Source organism: Anarrhichthys ocellatus, unplaced genomic scaffold (assembly GCF_004355925.1).
Source record: "Anarrhichthys ocellatus isolate YVR2014 unplaced genomic scaffold, GSC_Weel_1.0 scaffold43, whole genome shotgun sequence".
NCBI classification, from domain to species: Eukaryota; Metazoa; Chordata; class Actinopteri; order Perciformes; family Anarhichadidae; genus Anarrhichthys; species Anarrhichthys ocellatus.
The window spans coordinates 2,653,946-2,672,295 of record NW_022280073.1 but is presented as its reverse complement, the minus strand read 5'-3'; the positions used below and the strand labels follow the sequence as shown (position 1 = coordinate 2,672,295).

The following is an 18,350-nucleotide window of genomic DNA, read 5'->3' as shown; positions in this document are numbered from 1 at the left end:
CCCCCCCCCCCCCCCCCCCCCTCCTCCATAATGGCGCCATACAATCACAGCTGCGTTTGTCTAGCCTAACCCACTGGCCATCCATCACAGGTGGCAGAGATTGCTGTGGAAACTGGCAACCATCCTGCCACTTGGCAAAAACCATTTTAGTCGAGCCAAAATGGCCCCTGGCAAACCTTGTGATGCTAAAGACTTTTTTTATTTTTATATATTTATCTTTGGGCAACCCTGTCTATCATGCTGTAATAGAATAACATATTTATTTTACATGGCAAAGCACTGGGCAATCAGGGCTTGTTTCATCACGATGACATGAACAGTGTGTAACCAATTTAGCAAATAGTGTGTGGAAATGAATGGGCAGCATGAGAGGCACACACAGAGAGAGAAGGCAGGGATGTGATGGGTTGGGACCCCCACCTGAGGGCTGAGTGGGTGGCCAGGCTTCGGGCCAACAACGTGCCCTTTTCCATATTTCATGGCTTTAAATTCACTAGGCTGGGACCCCAGGACCGGAGATTTTTCTATTATATTCCCAACAACAGCTTTATTACAGGATATTTTCTAATCAACCAGGGGAAGTATGTGAGCTCTGCTCGGAGATAGTTTCTGCTTCAGTTCCTGTGTGGACCTGATCAGGTACAGGGACGGTAGTCAAAGTCCAACGTTGCTTTGACACCTTTACTTTGGTTCACTCTAAAGAAATGAGCGTACAGTGGCCTGTCAGTTCAGTCTTCACATGGCGTGTCCCAAATCTATAGGATACTAATCCTAAACTAGACTCTAGTCTGTAGTTCACATTAAAAAAGTGACAAAATAAAGAGTACATAAGCCAGACAGTATGCATACTGAACACGGTTGATTTTTGAGTGTGCAGCTGATGGATGCAATTTTCCCACAATACAATGCACAAAGGAGACAGAGGAGCTACTCAAAGCTGAAAACTAATGAAATAGATTGTGATAACAAACAACATATATTTCTTTCTGTCTGTAAAGCTTAACTTTCAGTAGCAGTTCAATGTCGCAGTTTGATGGAAGTCTGATATCACGTGTATTGTATCACTTGCTGTATAGAAGCTGGAGTTGGTAACTTTGATGAAATAACCTGTTGCATTATTTGCTCAAACTTTCACTACAATCTGACAGTGACACATGAGACAGATCATCTGTGAAAAAATAGCATTTGCAAGTTTTTCACCGGCCACAAAGAATCAAACTTATTTTTGCAACCAGTGGAGTCGCCCCCTGAAGGCCATTAGAAAGAATGCAAGGTAGGTACAAGTAAGGTACCTCCATATTAGCTTCACTTTTCACATCCAGAGGTTGTAGCCTGTGTAAAGCCACCGTCACTGGTAATTACAGTTAAGATCCAACGTTAACACAAACTAAATCTAATCAGCTCACTTGAAAATAACTGTACACAGTTTGTGTCTGGTTTCACTTCAGTTTGTAACAAATAGTTACAAATATGTAACGTGATATGAAAATCCTCTAATTCAACATGAACTTTAAAGGCTAGCAGCAGGGAAGCCATGTCGGAATAATGAATGAAGGAATCTTCCCATTGTTCCCATTTTGAATGACAGAATTCTGTCAACACTGCAACAAACTTTCCTTCATATTTCCTTCAGCAAATCTTGTTTTCATCATAGTCAAGGAAAAATGTTCAAGAAAATGTAAAAGGGCATCATTTGTGACTGATTCCCCTCTGCAGCAGCTCCACGGGGCAGCGCTCTACCGTTGACCCTGACCTCACCTCCCTGTGATGGGCGCAGGCCAAAAAAGAACAAGAACTTCATATACAGGGAACAATAATGTGTCACGGAAAATTTGTGACATTCCACAAATCGTCGCGAGTCAAACTCTACCTCGGTGCTGACGCTTATCTCTGCCGGTCTCCTGTCAATCCCACCGCTGTTGTTATTGTGTGCGACTGATGAAAAGAACATGCTTGAAAAAACGAAAGGCTCCAAGGGTCTGTAAATTTTCACGAGACTGAAATGTCAGACTGTGATTCAGACATCTGTTCCATCTGACACCAGGGCCACTGCAGAGACAGCAAAAACACAATTAAATTTGAGGCCAAGATAACAAAAAAAATGAAGCTTGCCGGCGGCACCTGATTGGCACCTCAGTCACCAGCGCTGCATGCCTCGTATTTCTCCAGTCATACGGATCTGTCTGATACTAGCTGATACCAACACTTGGGGGAGAGACTGCAGCTCGATCCAAAGCTTTGCAACCTGCAGATCGTCTGATAGAGGACGAGCAAAAAAAGGGACTTCTGTTTCCTGTTACTTTATTACATTATTAAAGTCATCCAATCCCACCATGAGCATCTGCTGTGTGATTACTTTATTCTGCTTGTTCTTGAAAACCATATTTCTTTTAATTTAAAGACAAACTTGCTGAGCACAGTTTTCTACCTTACAAGGTATCGGCACAATGAAGATGATTAGCGGTCCGATACATGACAGCGAGCAGCAGGGATTAGAGAAAGTGTCACATACAGCAAGGGTTTCATGCAAAAGAGGGCACCCAATATGTCATTCAGTCGAGAGACAAACGGCCAAGCGTGGAGGTCTTCCCTTGTGCCTGCAGAGGGAAGTGTGGCACAGCAGAACCTCACATCAGCCTCTTTGAGGAGAACCAGCTTCAGTACTGAGAGCTGATTTAAGTATGCATGTCAGCCCACAAGGAGGGGAAGGCGCTGATAGATGCGACCCCTGAAGAGGCGTCTGGGAGATTTAAGGCGTCTTCACACCTTGTATTCCCTCCGAGAAGTTACTTGGAACTCTGAAGTGCTCTCTCTCCCACTCAGTTTGCTTCTTTTGACCAAATGAGAGCGCAGCAATCAGAGCGAGACCTCGCCGAGAGAGAAGTCGCTCAGAACATTCCCCAAACCAAATTGGCACCACCTCTGGACTCCGAACGTGATCCGACTGTGATCAAACTACAAAAAGCACATTTCAGAGCACGCTGTCTGTTCGTGGGACTGCGCTCATTCACATTAAGTGAGAGTGATGGGAGCTGAGTGACAAATCTCAAAGGGGGTTACTGAACCGTTTCGTGCCTGTGACCCTGTTTATAGTCCCGGAAACTCAAATGAACCCAGCAGTAAGAGACTTCTTTTTTCTTTAAGTGTAAATTACAACATTTTGCAACAATGTTTTGTACGTCATGGAAACACTTAATTAAAATCAATTAAGTTATAATTACATTATAATATATCAATCAACAATAAGCATCACTATTTTAAATCTTCAACTCCATATCAAGTGACCCAGTAAATAGATTCCAACTCCATGGCTAAGACACCAGATATATTGAATGTAAACAGAAACTTTCTTCAAATATATTATTGTTATGTACACTTAAGTATAAAGTCAATAGCTTTAGGACGTATCGCTTTATTACTATGTGTGATGCTCTGCGTTTAATAAGGATGGAAATTGGAGTTAGTTAGTAAGCCCTCACACCAGACAGAACCGTCAACTCATTCCATCTTCAGTTAGCATTTTAAGTCAACATTAACTACGTTAACATGCACCAAACATTCCGTTTTTTGCCGTTCCAAAAGAGACAGTATTCCTAATAAGCTGTTTACGTGTTTGATGAAAATTAATATTCCACTATTATTCCGGTTGACATGCAGCCGTACATATTTGGATTAATGTAAAATCCCCCCCATCATCATCATCCTCATCAGGAGTGAATAACACGTTGACGTCATTCTCGGCTGTGTTTGACGGGTCGATGCCCTCAAATGTTGTTCATCACGTCAAACTATGGAAAAGTGCAACGTCAAGAGACGGTTGTGCCATTGTAGTTCTTTGCGTTATTTTTCAAAGATTTCTGCCGGTGGAGGACTTGTTGGTCTGTGTGAACTCAGCCTCCCTCTTTTATTCTTTCAACCACCTTCTTGAAAAGGTCGGTGTTGTCTAAAACCTGTTGATATCCAAGTCTTTCATAATGTTTAAAAGTAAGTGCGTTTCTCCTTACAACCATAAATGTGAGCATTTCTTTTGGGCATCTCTACCTAAACTTTGCAAACTATTGGCTAGTTGGTTTGGTCGTGAACAGAAAAGAGACCTATGTCGCAAAGTGCTGTAAAAAATACCTATTTAAGAGGCATATTCTGAATGCGCTGTATACATGTCCAAAGAATGCTCCTAAAACCAGAATTATATCAACATATTACACATGTTTTAATCGGAAAATGCTCCATTCTGAATAAGATCTAATTCAGAATATCTAAACCGAATATGTTTACATGAGCCATTTCAAATTCTGAATAATAGTGTAATATACAGTAAGTGTGCATGTAAACGTAGGCACTGATGGGTAGCGACTGGTTTTACCAAGGTTTTTAAAGGTTGTGTTGAGCGATTTGAAAATATCATTTTGGGCGATATTAAGCAGACATGTTGTCTACGGTACACAGCGCTAATCCCGCCCCTGGCGTTGATCGGTTTCATGTCACGATGGCAGACGGATCAGTTAACGCGTACTCGGTCTGGACCCAGGCAATGAGGGAAGAGGAATTCTATGTTTAATATTTTCTGGCAATCAATAATGGGGATTTCCTGGAATTTTCTTTGCCATTATCCTATTACTAATCTGTTACCTTTATTACAAAGATATTGTCATTGTTATTACGAGATATAACCTGCTACCTTTACAATTACCATGGTATTACCCACCTGCTTCCTCAAAATGACCTACCTTGTCTTTAGTGATCTGTAACGTAAAGTGCTATCATAATCTTTACGAAATAATTTCCGATGTAGTGTTATATAGTGGTGTGCAAACAGATGTGGAACATGTGCTGTATTGTGTTGTAGAGTGAAAGTTGTGTATCTCAGGTGTAGACTGGTTTAGGAAGCACATCAATTGACTCTGTCATGTTGAGTGTTATTTGCTCACCCTCTGTGACGTATAGATACTCTCCCGAGGCACATTAGTCATCATTCGCTGTCGACGCTTGTCATTTCAAGTCCCTTCTGTTCCCGCCGCATACCGGCAAATCCATAGCCCACAAGGGGGAAACAATTTCTTTACTATGTGCCGAGCAGCTCAGTGTGACTCTGTGCTCCCAATCAATCCTGAATATAGATCAGTCTGCAGCCTTACACAAACTCAAGTTGAACAAAGCAAGATTTTAATGTAAAAATCCAGACATCTTATCAGTTTAAATCACCCGTTGGGGCTACAACAGAGACACGATTTCCAGCCATTAGATGAGACATGTGAGCACACTATACTTTTATTCAGATTGTTACTGACAAGAAAATCCTCTCGACACAGTCGTAGAGTCAAAACAAAATACTTCACAACAGCAAGTGAGCTCTCCATCCTGAGAGAGATGGACGTCTGTGGGTCCGATATAGCTTGTCATTGGCATTACATGTCATCTGTTTTATGAAATCCCACCAACACGTTACATTTAAATGTTCTATTCAACATTCCTTAACTATTTGCTATGCAAAGATATAGTTGAGTAATGGCGTCAAGCTTCACTTTGTTGTCTTTACGTAGCTGGTCAGGCTGCGTGTGCATGTGAGTTCCAGTGTGCGTGCCCCACTGACTAGCTAATTGCCTCCGTTCTCCACTGTTCTCACACGGCGTTTACAGCTGTTAACATCATCCCGACATTGTCGTCATGGAAGCCCACACCCTCTGCTTCCCCCTCAACAAACACCGTTAGTTCTGTCAGTACTGTTGTCATTGTTTGCACTGTTCATGCTGTTAGCACCGTTAGCTTCTCGCCGTGACACGCATGGAGACAATCCCTCGATCCCAGATATGAATGTTGTTTAAAGCTTCTCATGTATAACTAGATTTATTTCGTGATATTTCTGCATCAGTGAAAAGAGCAAGACCTGTTGTCTTTAATTATAAGAGGAACATCAAAACATGACTTGTTGACATGTTTCAATTGAATTTCATAAACTAAATTAGCCCTCTGTACTACAGGAGCTGGGTATTCACCTGGCAGATCTCTACTCTCTTATATCTCGTAATGATCTGTATGTATCTCCATATAACAGATTATATCAAAACCTACTCGTCTCCTCTGGCTAACCCCTAGAGAGCTGCCCAGAAGCACCCTGTAGAAACTAAACATTCATGTTAAGGTGATGAACATTTTAAGCTCAAAAGAACAGCTTTTCTGCATTTTTACATTCTGTGAATATTATTACATGATCTTATGATCTTGATGGTATTTACACATAATACCATAATGGAGTCTGTCCACTGCACAGACCTGGGTTCAGTTCCTGGCAGCAGAGCCTTCAGCTTGACCAGGCATTGTACACAACACAACTGGCCCTACCGTGGGGGAGAAGCCAGTGAAGGATGTTGCCCTTTCTGTTTGGTTGTGCAAAACAAACCTCATCTCGTTCAAAAAGTTTCCTCGAAACGTAAATGACATTGTGGTTTTGTGTTATAGGAACCACATTTTTAGGTGACTGTATGCTAAGCAAATGCCTGTTTTACTTAAAATGGTTATGAAACAGACTCAATGTAATACTGATGCTTTTATATGAACTACATCAGTTAACCAGACCATCAGAGCGAAGATTGTCTATATTTTATATAGCTATTAATGCTTGTTATCGGTGCCACCAGGTCGGAATCCGCACAAAATCGTGCAGGTTCACCAGAAAGTCCTTCAGCTCAGACTCCAGCACAGCCTCCGGCAGTGACCGGTCCGCCGTGGACAGACCCAGATCCTCCGGCAGAGACCGGTCCACCGTGGACAGACCCAGATCCGGCTTCAACTCTGCCTTCAACCCGCCAGAACTTTGCGCTCCTCCGGCCAGGTCCCCAGTGGGAGCCAACACCGACACCATGCTGCTGCCAGACTGTATTGCTGGAGCCACGAGAGGGGATAGAGGCACGGGAGAACCAAAACCAGGACCAGGACTGAGGGTGACATACTGTCAGTCCCTGCTGCAGTAAAATGAAAGGTTTTCTAAAGGGACTCAGGTGCTTGGAAACAGTATCACTTTTGTCCACAGGGACCACCAACATATATATTTTATATAGGTTACATTCCCCACTGGTTTTAAATTAGTTGGACATGCATTGGAGCTTATATTAGTCTCCTTCTCGCTATGTATGCATTTGAAAGTTCTTGACTTCATGACCACTTATTTCAACAGACTTGTTCTCTATTCGTGATTACACATAGCACTGACCAAAATGTATAAAAAGATATTTGTTATGTGCGTGTTAGTGTTTGCTTTTATGTCACATGTTGTGCTCCGTCTCATTCTTATGACAGTTCAGTCTTAGTAACATCCACTGAGAACCAATTTAGCCCAGCAGCTGGAGGCCAGACCAATCAGCAAACTGTGGGGAGTGTATGGATGATGACTGTTTGTTTGTTGCTGCATGTTCAAGAATAATTATTACTTATCTTCATTATGAATTAAAATTAGATTAAAAAAACTCCTATAAATGCCTTCTTTCCCCTTCAATTCTATTAAAAATCAGATGTGTTGAATGAAGTTAAAGGCATTTAGCAAATTGGAACTCAGAGACACCGTTTCAAGAAAGCCTGTCTTGTTGTTCTAGCTTAAAGAATGGAAGCCCAATGACAGCCCAGGGTTCACGTTGATGTCTGAGTATATGAATGATAACACAACATTGTCACCATGGCACAGATTAGAAGAAACATAGTTATATGTAGATATGAATGATCAAAGTGGCTGGGTTTATCTGCTGTTCTCTCTTATGCTCAGTCATGCCCCCCCCCCCCCCAACAACCCATTTGCACTCTCCTTAATAAGTGTGCTTAATGCTGATATGAAATTATCCCCACATCTCCCAACAGAGCCCAAAGGCATCGGGCAACAGGACACAGCGTCACTGCCACAGCCGGAAAAAAAACTGTTAAGCAGATTTACTTGCACGCTCACTGGTGAAAAAAAACGATGACACTTTTCCCCCACCGACTACGTGAGAGAGGTCTCTTCTTTTGCTCTCACTGAATAAACGGTTTATATATGTAAAATCATGTTTCCTCACCGGCTACAGCCCAAGGACCTAACGCCTCTGAATACGATAACGCGACGCCGGCAGCAGGGCCTGAAGGGCAGCAAGGGGACCACGCTGAAAATATTAGAGACAATCTGCTCTGGCTCAACCTGCTTCCTCCTCTGTGATTTAGAAATGACAAGGATCGAGGCGACGAATGACATTTACTCCTGTAACTATTAGCGAATCGCTTTGTGCACTTGAACTTTTTGCCACACACGTGGTCTGCCTCAGGGTCTGTCCATCTGTCCCTCCCAACAAGTCCCTCAAATTAACAACTACATACTTTGTCCATGCCCTGATCAGCAGGATGAGATCATTTGTCTGTGCCTCCTAAAACTGTTACAAATCACTGTCAAGAAATTAATCTGTTTCATGATATGACGAGGCTTTAGACACAAAAAACACTAAACGGAAGAATCATGGTTTAGGTTCAAACAGCACTTTTATTCTTTGTATCATTCTGTAGCTTCCCAGTGGTGTTCCTTATGTATTACAATCCAAACATTTGAATTTCGGTCAAAGTATGTGTGTTTTCGGGTTTAAAAACATAAAAAACTTTCCCGATGTGACCTGTTGTAAGTTTCTTCATGATGTTGCTACATATATAAACATACGCTCCCAGTATGGAGATGCTGGCACGTACTCGCACAGAAGCTGAGCTATCCACCGCTGTAGACGCCGTGGTACTTTGGATCCGAAAGTCACACACTAACACAAACAAATGGATCAGTGCAGTGGTAAACTAGCAGCTTCTGTTTCCTGCAGGGTAAAGTTATTGATTTTGAGGTTAATGGGAGGGATAGAAGTATGTCGGAAAGATCTGTCTGGTAAAGCTCTGAAAATATACCATATAAAGCGTATACTTAAAGTGATATTGATTACTTTTCAGATGGCTAAAATTGCTTTTCTTCTGCTCCCGTAGCCATCAGACAGACCTTTCAGACGGGGAAGCGAAGCCTTTATATCACTCTCTTCAAAGCCACCAGAAAAAAAGAACAGTCACTTTCTTTGATTTCATGATTCACTTTATTAAATTTTAATTAAAATGTAATTAAATCCCTTCCTTTAAAACCATTTTACGTTGCACGTAAAATATAATAGAGTTAAAACCTCTAACTGAGTTATCTTTCATTAAACACAAATACTTTTACCTCTACTTCAATTCAATTTCAGCAACGTGTCAGAGCTCGTTAACAGGATATTGTAATACTGTTGGGGATATTAGAAATGCTTTAATTTACCTGCTGTGCCGATTATTTTTCTTGCCTGCGTCTTACTTTTGCAGTAGTGACAAACTGTAAGAGAGAAATGTACTGTGTGAACAGTGTCACTCATTAGTGGAACCCTAAATCTGTATTAATACACTTCGGTGGATAATCAAGTTCGAGTGGAATATCAGCGGTTGGATTTCACAGAAGGGTGATATTCTCATTTTGAGGGAGCTAGTAAGCAGTACGTGATCTGCCATCACACTATTAGCTTCCATGTGTAGAGAGAGAACAAATCAATATGATTTTGATTGCCAGGGTTAATAACACATGCTTTTGCTAATAAACCACTTTCCCGCCGATCCTTTCTGCTGAGGGTGTAAAAGTTGTAGTGTCCGTCTACTGGGATGATTTATATGTGGTGTTTCCCACTCTACCTGTCTCTACTCAAGGGTAAACTCTGTGGATGGATTGTCCTGAGCACGCATTGGTAGGACAGACACGCACGCTTTGCTGTGGGCCTTTTTTTTCTCTTTCACTCGGCCAGGTGTTGTATTCAGATTCCCCTTGAAAGCTGTCCTCTGTTATGCGTTTTTTTTTATGAATTCATTTTTGATGGAATGATCTCCTGTGCCAAAGCATATAAAGTGCAGCTGGGAGGTGACAGTCTAGGGATTGGGATGTGCAGGAAGTGCTGTAGAGGCTGGATTATTCTGAATATTTCTTGTCAGAACATGTGGAATATTATAACTATACTCAAGGACAATATGTCCAAAAAATCACGTTATTTCTAATCTAGGACATGTGTGCTTGTAAGAAGGTCATAATTAAATACCATGTTCATTGTTCTGATAATCATTCACTTTTAGCTGAATATGTTTTGCATATTGTTTGATATATTCATGGACCCCTGAAAGTCACGGCTGGTATTACATTACATTTGTCATTTAGCAGACGCTTTTATCCAAAGCGACTTACAATTCAGAGTCTATCACATTTCTACACCGTAGGCACAGCTACGGGAGCAATTTTGGGGGTTAAGTGTCTTGCTCAAGGACGCATGGCCATGCGACTAGCCGAGCCGGAGATTGAACCGCCGACCCTCTGATTGAAAGACGGCCCTGCTATCCACTTAGCCACAGTAGCCCCCCTGTATTAAAGTGAAAACCTATCCAGTGTCCATGGGATGCAAATGTGAAAGAAAACACACTGGCTGGCTGTACAGTTCACATTCCATCTGTATTCAACAGGATGATTGAGTCGAAGGAACTACTCACACAGGTGCAGCGAAGATGCCTGTAGTCTCCTAGGAGGGGTCCTTGATAAATGCAAGCGCTTCACAAGGTGTCCACTATTCAAAAGAAGCTGACAAACACTGACGTAGCTTATGAAATATATCATATTTAATTCAGAGAACTGAGAAATCAACCCGTTCCCATTCACAACCCGTCAAATACCAACGCTTGGTCAGGCCCCACAGCGTCTGATACCAACGCACCCTTTAAAGTCTCGATGAGACGCACCAGGGTTTCAACTAACTCCAATGTAAACCCATTTGCGTCATTAGTGGACACTCGGAGCAACTGATTTAGTTTAAAGAGTGAGAAAGTCTGTATTGGGAGGGAAGCCAGGTTGAATATAGGTCATGGAAACACAGGACTTTCACCCAGGAGATTGCTGTTTGTCAACCTTGACTTATGTTATCTTACTTTTGTTACGTAACCGACTTACTTAACTGACGCCAGTTGCGTAACAAACCTACTTATTTTGACCCAAACCAGAAACTTCTCCGAAACTTCACCAATTACTGCTGTTGGCTGAACCTAACCAAGTAAACCTAAAACCTAGGTGGTTCCTATACAACTTTTGTGATGTTAAAAGAAACTATGCAAGTAACGAGCTTTTGTTTCCTGTGAACACAGAAGTTTGTTTTGTAAAGACAATCTGCATGTTACAAGCTGTAAATTGACACATGGGTGTCGGAAGGCTAAACTCTGTAAACCCCAGAAAAAACAACACTTACGCATCGTGACTGACAAGCTGCAGCCAGGAGTTCACACAAACGCATCCAATCTATGAGGACGACAAAATTAACCTGCGAACACATCAAACCTTTTTTTTCTTTCCAGAGAGACGGGCGCTGATAACGATGACAAACACTTGGATCTCTGTCATCTGGGAGGGGAGCAGCGAAGAAAAGTGAGGTGTGTCGGGACTCACGGCAAACACTGTTGATATAGTGGTATGAAGTGATGAGGAGGGGGTTGGGGGGGGGGGGGGGGTGTTGCTGTGTGCTTGGATGACAAGAACGGAGGCGAGGAGACTGGTGTGGAGTTGAAAAGCACATTGTCAGATACCATCACTCTCCCCGAAGAAACAGCGGCAAGCCCCTCAGCACCTGCCTGAGCACCGACTATGACATTTATCCATGCTGCTATGACTAAAGCGCCGGCCAGACGACCCCATCTGAACACCAAACATCTGACTGGCCCATCTCGGCGGCCGCGCTGAAATGAAGCTGTCATTCCTGCCGCCGCTCTTTCACTGCGTGTCACTTTGTTGGGAGAGATTGATGCTCTTCTTTTTTCTTTTCTTTTTTTTTCTTCTTCTCCTATTCAGCTCCTGCGGTGGCATTAGCCGATGTGAAACATTGGAGTTCAGACAGCTCCGACTAAGCACGGGGATACATCTTCATTATGCTGTAAAGTGCTCCTAAGAGATTATCATTAGTCCTCAAACCTCTGGATGAGAGAAGCTGGACCGCCATGTACGGGCCTGTCATTTTAAAAGCAGTGCCGTGTGCCTGGCTTCTATCCGCTTTAACTCGGCGATATGGTTCTGAGATGGACAACGAAGTATTCAAAAGTTTCATCAGTACCAATCGTTTAACGCTGTGAAACGATTGGTACTGATGAAACTTTTGAATGTGATATTGAGCATTTCTGAAAATGTACCACGAGGCTGATGTGAATTGTATTATGGGCTCAGAAATATCAAGATTCAACATATCCTGTGGTTTGCAGAAGAACATTTAGTCTAGCGACTGTGGTGCCCTGTGTCAGGGTGGGTTTTCTCCGGGTTGGAATGTGAGTGTGAATGGTTGTCTATGTGTCAGCCCTGTGTTTGACTGGCTATCTGTCCAGGGTGTAGCCCGCCCCTCGTCCAGTCGGCTGGGATCCGCTCCAGCCACCCATGATCCTTCGAAGGAGAAGTGGTTATAGATAATGGATGAATGGATGGATGGATTAATGTTTGGCATCCAGGCTCTGACCTTATATATATTTAGACATGATTTTACAGTATTTAACAGAATGATGTGGTCTCTAATGCTGGCTTCAAAAGATAAGTGTGGAAACATTATGATTCCATACACACTCTACCCAGGTAAAGGAACAAACAAGTCTATATAAGCACCTTAGTAATTGGGTAGCATTCAATATCCTGCAGCAGCATTGGTACTGTGACAAAATACTAATAAGCTTTTGGAGACGGGAGAAGAAGACGGAGCCGGATTGAGTTTCTAGTTACTAACTTGGCATGTGGCGGCCTCCTGGGAGGCAATATTTGAAGAAAACAAATACCTAGTTTGTCTTTCCTTGTTGTTTTTCAGGTGTTTTCAATCTGGAATACCTGAGCTGTTTTAAAGGTAAATAGCCGGGGCCTCTTATTTGTAGTGTATAAGACCGTAGGACATGCACAGGAAAACACAGGTTCTCATTTCTCATCTGACACAAGGTGCAAGCAGCTTTGGGGCCCTCGGAGGACATCGGTAAACAGGCTTATAATCACATGGTTGTTGGTTTGGATTTTGGCTGGCTGGGAATACATGAGTGGGGAGAGTGAACCGTGAGTGGCATTTTGTTGGCTTCTGGGACATGTGTGAAATATATATATCTGCAGAGGTTCAACATTTTATGGCTAGTGCCACTCCCAAGCCCATTGTTTCCAACTGAAGACTGAAGTATATTCCTAGAACAGCTGGTCACTGTAATTGTTAACAAACATTACTATGACAAGAGGAAAAAGTGCATTTGTTGAGGACCATTTCCATTAGCGAATTGATGACATTTGATGCTCTAGTGAGTATTTCAGGTAGCAGGACGGTGTATGTGGGATTGAGTCAATATAAACTGCAATGTGTGTGTTCATGGTGATGAAAGAACATGTCTCCCAGTGATAGAATGTGGCTCATTGATGTGTTCTTAATAGTTTTTGGACAATAATGGAGCTTTCACAGCTGTTGTGATCGTTTTCTGGGGACAAAAAGAAGAAAAAAAAGAAAATTAACAGACTTAAGGCTTTAACAAACAACTAGTTTTTGCAATACAGGTCAATACATAGATATTAAACTAGTGTTTATTTGAAGAGTGCCTTCTCTGAGATCACAAATATAACATGGCGAAAAAGTGATCTGGATCCAGGTTGAGTTTTCTGAGCTTTTGCTACAAATGAAGGCATCAACCAATTGCGTTATAGAGAAAATGTGTTTGCCAATACTATGTCAGACATGATATTTCTTTTATATCATGCATACAATGAATAGGCCATATTCAGTAGGCCATATTATTTGTCCGATATTTGCAAAAAAATATTAACCACAAGGCAACAACACCACACACACGGCCAGCCTCATGCGGCCATTGGATGAGCTGCAGTTCAGGGCGCTTTCGTGTTGGATTCATTCCTCAGCTCCGGAGCTGAGAGGCTGCCACTTGTTTTCCCCCAGTCACTCAGTGAGGCTCCAGCATCAACAAAATATGGAGTTTGACCGTTGTTTTCAGCCCACAGCATCCACCTGAACAAGATGCAATACAGGAAGGCTGCTGCTCTGTACGAAGGGGGGGGGGGAGTTTAAGTGTCTGTGTCTCGGGGCCCATTGTCGCTCATCATGATCATTATAACCTGAGTCAGGCACAAACTATACTGACGGTGGAAACTGTTCAGGCCTTTACAGTTTGTTAGAAGTGTGGCGCAATCACAGACAAGATGCCCTGAAGCAAGGCTTCTGATCCCCAGCTGCTCCTGTGAAGCCTCTCATTGGCTGCACACGGGACACCTGAGGTGTATAAATGTATAAAGATATAAAGCTGAAGGGATGTCAGTGTTCTTACTTCGATCTGCAGAAGGGCCTCCTCTCTTTGGCGGAGCACCTCCACGTCCTCCTCACTGATCTCAGACAGGAAAGCCTGAGCCACCTCCTCTGAGTCTACTGCTTCTCCAAACAGTGGACCCTGCTCCATCTGCTCAGTGAACGGGGTCTGAGGACTCTGTGGCACACACACAAACAAACATTCAATTTGATTATATACTGTCGCATCGTTGCTGGTTTGAATAGTTTTGATGCGAAATATTCACAGGCGAGTATTTTGAATTTGGTGTTTATCAACTGTGTATATCGTGGTTAGCATAACCATGACCGGCTACAGCATTAACGTTTAGTGCAAAGGCCTTAGAGGGGGTCATTGACACACAGACCTGAGAACAGCAGCCATAGAACAGGACCATACTGTTCAACAAGACTTGTTCAGGCCTCTGGTAGCAATGGGTTGGATTTAGTTCAAATGACATTTCTGTAATATATGTAGATCAAATTCCAGAGGCTAAATGACTGCTCATTTGCAATCAGTTTTCTTTTCACTTCAATATAATACTGATCATCTATATACTCAGTATATACCTATGTTCGACACTCAGGCCATGTTCACACTACTACCTTTCTATTTGAAAACACATATATGTTTTGCTATGTTTACACTGAGCGTCCACACTACGCCGGAGTTTCAGAGCACCAAAAACGGATGAGTTTTAAAACTCTCCCGAGGACGGACACGTTTAAAATCTCCGGGGTTACCTCCTCGTGTGGACGAGCGTAAACACATAAGTTTGGAAACGATGACGTAGACTCCCGCGTTCGCTACTTGATTGGTTCTTAGCAGTGGTGTATAAAGTACCCAAAAGCCATACTTGAGTAAAAGTAAAGATACCTTACTGGAAAATTACTCCAGTAAAAGTCACCTATTAGAATACTACTTGAGTAAAAGTCTTAAAGTATCTGATATTTATTGTACTTAAGTATCAAAAGTAATTTTCTGATATTAAATGTACTTAAGTATTGAAAGTAAAAGTACAAGTAAATGCTGTTAATAAAAAAGCAAAGGGTCAGAATTTTGAGAATTATGAAGTTTATTCTTTTAAGTGCTGTGGCCACCATGACCAAGGACATGGAGCTGTGTTGACAATAATTGGATTGGCTGTGATCCATCCAGGAGCAACAATGTTCAACATAATATATTGTACATAAGTATACTTTTGCAACTACTAACTTATCATTCTCCGAAAAGCAATATGACACTATGAAGGAGTTGTAACAGTGCGTTTATAAGTATGCTCATTCCGACTAGAGGATGTAGAGGCCAAATGCATAATATTGTGTTCAGCAACAAATATCCACTTGATGCATCAGGTCAGTGTTGTGAGAAAGGACACCTGCCTTGTAAACTCCTATGGGCCTGATTTGAACACAATAGGCAAAGGTTTTGCTCAAGCTGAATCTGCAACTGGGCGACTGCTACCATCATAACTCCATCTGATCATCCACAAAATGACTCAAATATCAAAAGATGATCAATACTAAAGCAGCACCGAAAGTAACAACCCAGTCATTATTTGAAACTGAACAATGTCCTGTTCATCTTCAAAAGAAGTTGGTTTTCAAAATTGCGAGAATTCAGTCTCGCTCTTCTTTGGCTGAAGACTAGTCCTGCGATGCTAAATAGCCTTTCACAGGCCGCTGAAGCAGGTAGAGGTGTGTTCAGCTTCTCAGACAGCTTGCGCACAGCTGGGAAGGATTCCCCTAATGCTGTGCTCTCGTGGCTCCTGTCAATCCTATGGTGTGGTGGCTAGCTAACGTTAAGCTAGCTAACGTTAGCCAACTAGTGCTGCAATAATTATAGCTATAACTGTCAACACTTCCTCAGCTCACTAACTCGCTAGCGATCCACGGGTGTTGGTCTTCGTCACCACCGTCGTTTGTTGTGTGAGTAGCAGGTGCTTCCATTTCTGCTTCCATCATGAAATCAGTCATCGTAGAGTGGAATTCTACATGTAGTCGCTCGCTAGCTATAGCATATATCATCCTGGGCATCACTGGGAATCAAAACACAGCGACTTTGAGAGCACTTGTTTGTAATTGTGCATTAACGTGATTAACCAATGATTTAACTTGCAAGCTAGGACCACTGATTTGCCAAACCTGCTTGCTTGCAGTCTCTGTTCCACCATGATTCATTTTTTTTCGAAAGATGGATTTGATTTTGTAGCGAGTAACGAAGGTTTCAGGGGAAATGTATCGGAGTAAAAGTATCAGTTTTCTTTGCAAAATGTAGTGAAGTAAAAGTAAAAGTCAACAGAAATATAAGTAGTAATGTACAGATATCCAAAAAAACGACTTAAGTACAGTAACGAAGTATTTCTACTTCGTTACTATACACCACTGGTTCTTAGCAGTCACGGCGTGTCCTTCCCTGATTCGTCACGCCCATATCACGTGACCATTTCCCGGAAAATCACAAACAACAACATTGATTACCAATCGACTACCAGGTTAATTCAACATGGACAACTGATTACAGGTGCTGCTGACCGTGTTGTCTTTACTACCAGCTGTTGTCCAGTTAAAGTCTGCAGCTGTTATTGGAGCGATTAGCGAGCGGCGTGTCCAGTGTGTATCAGCGCTACGGAGCGGACGTCTGAAGTCACGGTTAGTGGCTCTGAGGAGGATGACGGACACAAAACGGAGGACTTGCCTTTCCTTATTAATGCTTATTTTAAAATGACTTTCATCAAATAGAGCAAAACCTGCAGCGTTGTAATTAAGTCTGAAAAATAAAACCACAAAATGTGTCTGAGTTTATAGAGGAAGATCTTAAGTATCAAACACGACCTTTCTTTATTAAAGACTACTTTATTACTCTGTCTTTTTTTTAACTAAGCAACCAATCTACATCCTGTTTACACTGGCACCCACCTGCATGCCCAGTGTACGTGAAGAGTCACGTGATATTCGTTTTCAGGCGTTTTAGTCTGGACAGAGATCATTTTTAAAACTCTGTTTGTAAACGAAAACGTATTAGTGTGGATGTAGCCTTAGTCTAACTGAATCCAACAATGTTGGATTCTCTGTGCTAGAATGTAACTAAGTACATTTACTTAATGTATTACTATAGTACTGCTGCAGGATGGCTTGAGCTACTTGGCTTGAGTATTTCCATTTTTTTGCTGCTATTCGAGGGGAAATATTGTGTATTGGGAAGCTGTAGTTACTTGGCAGATTTTGCATACAAATCATTGTTGATGCATTCTCATAAATAAAAGAAAGCTTTAGCATTTTAAGTAAGAGAGAGCGCAAGCAAGCAGAGAGAGCGAGTGGTAGAGGGGAGAGAGACAGCTGTGTGTGCTGTGAATGAGACAAATACAAACGTATTCTCTGCTTGTTTGACTCTGGTTACATTCTCAGCAACAACATCTAACCATCAAACGTTCAATAGATGGTTTACTTTGATAGACAGACTCTCTTAGTTTCAGTTTCCTCCTCTGCATTTCATTCATTACATCCAGTAATTACAACAGTAAGCACCATAAAGCAGTTCATGTTGTTGCAGTGAGACAAAACCAGGTTTATTTCTATTTATCAACTTATATTTTAGATGTAACAGGCGGACACACTGAACTTCAGGCTGCAGAGTGCGTTTAACCCTGTGACCTCGTCAGTCTTCAGACCGCTATTGGAAAGCAGACAACAATGTGATGAATGAACCTTTTAGTTCCATGAAAAGTCGTCCTGGACTAAAATGACCAGGAACTCCTTGGTGCAAACGTGGCTAATGTTCTTCAAGTTCAAAAGTTCCTTTTCCTTTCCATTAAGGACCATTAAGGCCAAAGCAGTGACCGAGAGAGGGTCCACATTCTCCATCGTATTTCAATGCCTTTGGAACGTTGAATTTTTAATGTCCATTAAGTTTAGCCAGGTACTGATATTTCAACAGTGGATTTTGGCCCAGTGCTTAGAAATGTAGGGGTTATCTGAGAACGT

At 42.1% G+C, this 18,350-nt stretch overlaps 1 protein-coding gene across 6 annotated transcripts in view; it reads right to left on the bottom strand.

Moving 5' to 3' along the window:
- tsnare1 (T-SNARE Domain Containing 1) overlaps positions 1–18,350 on the bottom strand; it is a 153,590-nt gene that overhangs the window by 57,514 nt on the left and 77,726 nt on the right. For all 6 annotated transcript variants that reach the window (XM_031868652.1, XM_031868648.1, XM_031868649.1 and 3 more), the window contains one exon: positions 14,371–14,526. In XM_031868652.1, the coding sequence (XP_031724512.1) occupies positions 14,371–14,526 (156 nt within the window). The remainder of the gene's footprint in view (positions 1–14,370; positions 14,527–18,350) is intronic.